We start from the raw sequence: 6,007 nt of genomic DNA, 5'->3' as shown, positions 1-6,007 counted from the left end.
GAGAAATTTTCTACAAGATGCCAGGAAATAGAAATAGTTGTGGCGAATCTGCGGTCGCGGATCCGCGGGCTGGAAAGTGTAAGTGGGCAAGTCAGCTGGTTTCCCAGTGCAGGACGCGCTGACAGCTCGAGTGAGCGGACTGCTCAGGACTTCGGAACTAGGCGAGGTGAGCCCAGAACCGAGTGAGGACGCCCTTTCAGACTGACACCCGTTGCAGAGGGATTAGTCCCCTCACCCGGTTGAAGTTTCTCAGCTCGACCGTCTGCCTTCCTTTTGCCTAATGTGAGCCTCAGAGCCTCCGCTCTGTTGGCTGTGTGTTCGGTCCAGCCCTCCTCCCATCCCGTTTTCTTCTGGGAAACTTTCCTGGATCACGGTTGCTAAAACTGAGCCAAGGCTTCAGGATAGACCATTAGTCTAAAAAAAGAGTGAGGGGAGAAAGAACTAAAGCTACCAGTTTCTTGAAACACAAATCTGAATGTTGAACCAGAGCTTTTGTGTCTGCCTTCTTTTCTTTTTTTTTTTTCCAACGTTCCTGATTCATTCATTTTTTTGCATTTATTAGCGGTTGGTTCTTTTTTATTGCTGTGTAGTATTTATCTCACAAAATAAACAAGTTTACTATTCTACTAATACGCATTTTGGTTGTTGCCAATTTGGGGCTATTATAAATAAAACTTGTATGGGCATTCTTCCCTGTATACTTCAGCGAACGTATGCGTGTCTGTGTATTTGGATATATACTTAGGAGTGAAATTTCTACATAAAATAGACCTTTATGTAGTTTCAGTAGTTTTCTAACTTTATAAAAATTTTTATTGCTTTACGTTTAATGTTAATTCTTCCTGAGTAAAACAAATGCCCTATCTATTTGCATTATGGTGAAATAGACGGAGATTTTTGTGTATAGCCTACATACAGATTTGAAAATATAGTCTGGATAATTCAACTTACCAGCCCCCCCCCCCCCCACACACACACGTACAAAAGTCCTTTGAGTTTGTTTTTTTTTTTATATTTCAGGTGATATCTTTTAAAAGAACCATATGAATAATTGCTTTTCTTTATTTTTCCCGTGAGCACCATAAAATAAAAACGCCACACAATCCAACAATTATTTATTAGTTTTTGCCATTCCCAACATCCTGCTTAATACATGGAATACAAGACAGTATTCCTCCCACTTCAAGAAGACTGTTTTCTAGCAAGAGTAAGAAATAGAGCGTGGTTAGTGCCATGATTCAAATAAGTCCAGGCTAATATGAGAGCCTGTCGGGACCCAGTCCAGTTTTGGGAAGTTGAATAAGTCTTCCTAGAGGCTAAACTGAGACCTGAAGAATTAGCAATTGTTATCCAACGGAATTAAAATCAGTAAGAGTGGTCTAGGCCAAGGAAAAGGCATTCAGAAAGATTCGGCATGGAAAGAGAAGTTTGGTATTGACAGAAGTTCAGAATGGCTGGGAAATAAAATTTGCGAATTTGTGTGTTAGCAAGGAGAGGTGCAGTTTCTGAGAAGAGAGTGGAAACATAAGCAGGGGTGTTGTAAACTGGGATAAGGAGTTTACATTTTATCCCAAGAGCAATGGAATGTCATAGAAAGTTTTTAAACGGATGAACAACATGATCAGATAAGTATGTTCCTTTCTTTAAAAGAAAGGTTACTATAACTTCAGTGTAGAAAATAATGTGAGAACTGATTTGATGGGAGAAAGCCTAGCCATAGGAAGTCCAGTTACAAGGCTAATGAATAAATACATCTTTAATTGATGTTGATTCTTACTTCCTTTAACTAGATTTTCTTCTTTCTTAGTAGTGTCTAGTTTGCCTTTGGGTGTGGGCCAGAAGTGGAGGTTCTGTACGCTCTATTTTCTGTGTATCTTCTTCCCACATGGAAATCTTTCTAACACTTTCTTACTCCCCTTCCCCCAGTCACATCTCATGACCACAACCTCTAAGTTCTCCGGAATCACTGCTTGGTCCCTGATTTGCTTCTTTGACTTTCTTTTTACCAGCGGTTTCATAAGCTTTGTGTTTCCCCACCCATGAACTCTCCCTAAGAATTCTTTCTGCTCATCTCTCCATGGTCCTTCCCTATGATTGAGAACCCTGCCTTGGAATATAAAGTACTTTATGGCCATAATTTTTTTTTTTCTTAAATCAAGTTTAAAACAAAGTGTTTTTTTGTTTGTTTGTTTTTGTTTTTTTTTTTTTAAGAAGCACTTTGTTTTCTCCATGGAAGTACAGGGATAAACACTTGGGAAAAACTAGAATAATTGGCTCAGAGTCACACATATAAAATCGCTTGAATGGTGGAATGTTTTCTTAGAAGTAGGACAGCAATAATGAAATAAATTTCTTTATGGACTTACAACCTTCTGCTTTTTTGTTCTTTAGAAATCCTGTCAAAGAACATGAAGAAAAACAGAGAAAGATTCTGCAATAGAGAGAGAGAATTTGTATATAAATTTAAAGTAGGAAGTCAGTGCTTAGAACTGAGAGTGCCACTCAGATTTCCTGTTCAAGAGAATGCCAGTCATTTACATGGACGTCTGATGCTGCTGCACAGTTTACCGTGCTTTATAGAAAAAGGTGAGGACTGATTTTTTTTTAAAGTAACATCGCTTTATTAGTTTCAATAGTCTGTCATTAGAAGTTTCATATTAGAAAGCATAAACCTAAGAAGCTTTGGAAACAGCCATAAAATAGGAACTGATTCCAAGAATAAAAACATTTCCCCAGAGCTTTATTAAGTGTTTTTTTCTGTAAGTGGTAGTTGTTTATAAAGTATAAAAATTGGATTTTATAGTGAAAAATTAGCTACCAAGTTTGGAATTAGAGGAGCTCTTCTGAATTTAGTTGGGTGAAGTTATAAGGCAGTTTAGGTGTCACTAATTGTGGTAATAGCATTATAGTGCTAAATTGGGGTAATAGCATTATAGTGCTAAATTGGTTGCCCTTTTAATAATCTGGTTATTAATTTCTGAGATGCCATAGGACAGAAAGTGTACTAATTTTTGAATAGTCTTTGCTTACCTAAATTAGTTTTATAAAGTAATATGTATTAAACCATTTTTAAAGGTCTGTGTTCTGTCTCACAGTCTAGGAAAAATTTTAAATTCAGAATATGTTAGATCATAGGTTAGAGTTATAAGAGAACCTAGAAACTTTATAGCCCAATCACATCGTACAAACAAGAAAACTGGGACATAAAGAGGTTAAATTATTTACCCAAGACAGTGGTTGTTGAAATATGGTTTCTAATCATTTAGCAGCAACAGCATCACCTGAGAGCTTGGTAGGCATGTGAATTCTTGGGCTCCATCCTATTCCTGCTGAATCAGAAACTGGAGTAGCATGCAACAGTCTGTTTAAATAAGGCCTCCAGGGGATTCTAATGCACACTTAAGATTGGGAACCACTGTCTAAAGTCGCAAACATAGTGATAATGATAGAGCCAGAACCAGAACACGGGTGTCCTAACTTCTCTCACAGTGCCCTTCCATTATGTCATTCTCTAAGTGGTGTCTGTAAAACTGAAATCGGTCAGTCATCTGAGTTAAATGTTTTAATAAGCTAGTCATTCAACTTCTCTTTCAAAGGATGTAACAATGTACCCTTTAAAGTTACATGGAAAACTCTTTTTAATCTAAATACAGTAATGTTCAGACCCTCAAAATCTGTAGCATTTTCTTTATGTCCTCATACCCCCGTGGCTTCAAACTGAAATATCAGGCTTAAGAAAGTAACATTACTTTATTAGTATCAAGGGAATACATAAGAGTTAAGACTTTTGACCTTTCTCTATGCAACAGCCTGTCATAGTAAAGGAAAATAATCATGAAATTAGTTAAATGATCCCCTAAGTTGATTTCATTTTAGTTGGAGATTCTATTAAGAGTATCAGCTTGATAAAATAAAATTTCATGTCCAGGCAAGGTGGCTCGCACCTGTAATCCCAGCACTTTGGGAGGCTAAGGCAAGTGGATCACTTGAGCTCAAGAGTTTGAGACCAGCCTGGGCAACATGGCGAGACCCATCTCTACCAAAAATACAAAAATTAGCCATGCATGGTGGCATGCACCTGTGGTCCCAGCTCCTCGGGAGGCTGAGGTGAGAGGATCACTGGAGTCCAGGAATTCAGGACTGCCGTGAGCTGCGATCATGCCACTGTACTCCAGCCTGTGTAACAGAGAGAGAACCCATCTCTAAATAAATCAATAAAAATTTAAAAATAAGATTTCATGTTGGAATTCTCAGCCAGGTAAAATGTTCCCTATTTATACCTGGATTTTGCTGATGATGGTGTTTGATGTCCCTGTAACAGATTTAAAAGAAGCTCTGACTCAATTTATAGAAGAAGAATCCCTCAGAGATTATGATAGAGATGCTGAAGCATCCCTGGAAGCTGTGAAATCAGGTGAGGTGGATTTACATCAGCTGGCGAGTACGTGGGCCAAAGCTTATGCGGAGGTAAGAAAATAGGTCAGATCGTAAATTTCAGGGATATTCTGGATTTGGGTGAAAATTTGTAAAATGCTATGGTAATCCTGAAATAGTTATAAGATCCCTTTTCTCCACATACCAACATTCTATAATAAATATGTTGCTGCTTCTGTGCTTCCTATATCAGGGTGAGCACGTAAGACAAAGTGCTTTCTATGTAATACCTTCGTAAAACAAGAGGCTACTTGCGTATATCTCACCAGCATAGGGTCACCAGATTTAGTAATTAAAAATATAGGGTACCCAGTTAAGTTAGAATTCCAGATAAATGAATTTTTTTTAGTATGTCAACATGTTACATGGAACATATTTATACTAAAAAATTTTTCACTATCTGAAATTCTAATTTAAGTGAGTGTTCTGTGTTTTATCTGGCAGCCCTAAACCAGCAATAGTAATTCGTTTAACCTTTGGTTTACTTTTATAAACTTATCTTCATTATTGTTGTGTAGTCACATAATATCATTTTCTATTTAAATAATATACCGTTTCATAAAGTCTAAGGTGCCATTAGGTGTACCACAAATGATTTTAGGTACTAAGAAAGAGCACTGCAAATTAAACTATGAGAGAATGCCAAGATGACCTCAAGTATAAGAGGCAAAGAAAAGACTCAAAAATATCCATTGCATTTATCAAGTAATCTTGTCTGTGGCAAGATCAGTTTCAGTAAGTTGGTGGTGGTGGAAACTAGATTTCATTGACTTTAAGAATGTGAGAGTGTGGAAATAGGAAGAATTAGTATACTAACTGAAGAAGTTTGAATATAAAGAGGTGAAGGATGGGGCACTGGCTAAATGGGAACACAAGGTCAAAGGTTTGTTTTTTAAGATGGCAGAGTTTAGGACTAGAAGGGATAGAATCCAGAACTCAAATGGAGAATTAATCATAACTGGGAAGACAGATACTTCTCCAGTTATAGCCAAAGAGAAGCAGGAAAGGTTGGATATAAATCTAGATAATTTTATTAATTTGGTAGCAGGAAGTTGAGAATATTCTCTTCTGATTGTTTCAACTTTAAGGAAAGACAGGTTATTTGTTTAGATGAGGCGGTAGGTATAGTAAGATTGTTGGATATTTAAGGAGAAAACTGAGCAGGCAATGATAGGATTGCCAGGCATCATTGAGGCCAAGATTAAGAGTGGCACCAGTTTGTCACTGTAAACTTTAGAGAGTTTTGTGATTTTTCTGCTGCAGCTCTCTAAAGCCTGACTGCAGGCATAGAGAAGAGGAGTAAGATTCGGGTTTTGTTAGGTAGGTAAGATAAGGTACATCAGTCAAGGGAGTTGAGGATATCGGCAAGACAGTGGTTGAATGCCAAATCACAAAACGTAAGCTACATCGGGAAGGAAGTGAAGCTAGGTGGCAGTTGATGGCTGATAAAAAAATGAAAACATTGAGAAACTTATGAAATGGAGGTCCTAATGAGGTTAAATATCAATTACCTGGGAATTATTGAGTGAGAAATCTTGGGTGGAGGTTATAGTCAGAGACTAGAATGTTTGAA

The 6,007-nt window shown here is 37.5% G+C and overlaps 1 protein-coding gene across 1 annotated transcript in view; it reads left to right on the top strand.

The window, feature by feature from the left end:
- The first annotated feature begins 53 nt into the window (after positions 1-53).
- C9H12orf4 (chromosome 9 C12orf4 homolog) overlaps positions 54-6,007 on the top strand; it is a 51,064-nt gene continuing 45,110 nt past the window's right edge. The window contains exons 1-3 of the mRNA XM_003905825.5: positions 54-166; positions 2,392-2,586; positions 4,322-4,467. Coding sequence (XP_003905874.4) covers positions 2,409-2,586; positions 4,322-4,467 — 324 coding nt within the window. The 5' untranslated portion in view covers positions 54-166; positions 2,392-2,408. The remainder of the gene's footprint in view (positions 167-2,391; positions 2,587-4,321; positions 4,468-6,007) is intronic.

The sequence above is a fragment of the Papio anubis genome, chromosome 9 (genome assembly GCF_008728515.1).
Source record: "Papio anubis isolate 15944 chromosome 9, Panubis1.0, whole genome shotgun sequence".
Lineage (NCBI taxonomy): Eukaryota > Metazoa > Chordata > Mammalia > Primates > Cercopithecidae > Papio > Papio anubis.
This window is presented reverse-complemented; position numbering and strand designations above follow the sequence as displayed.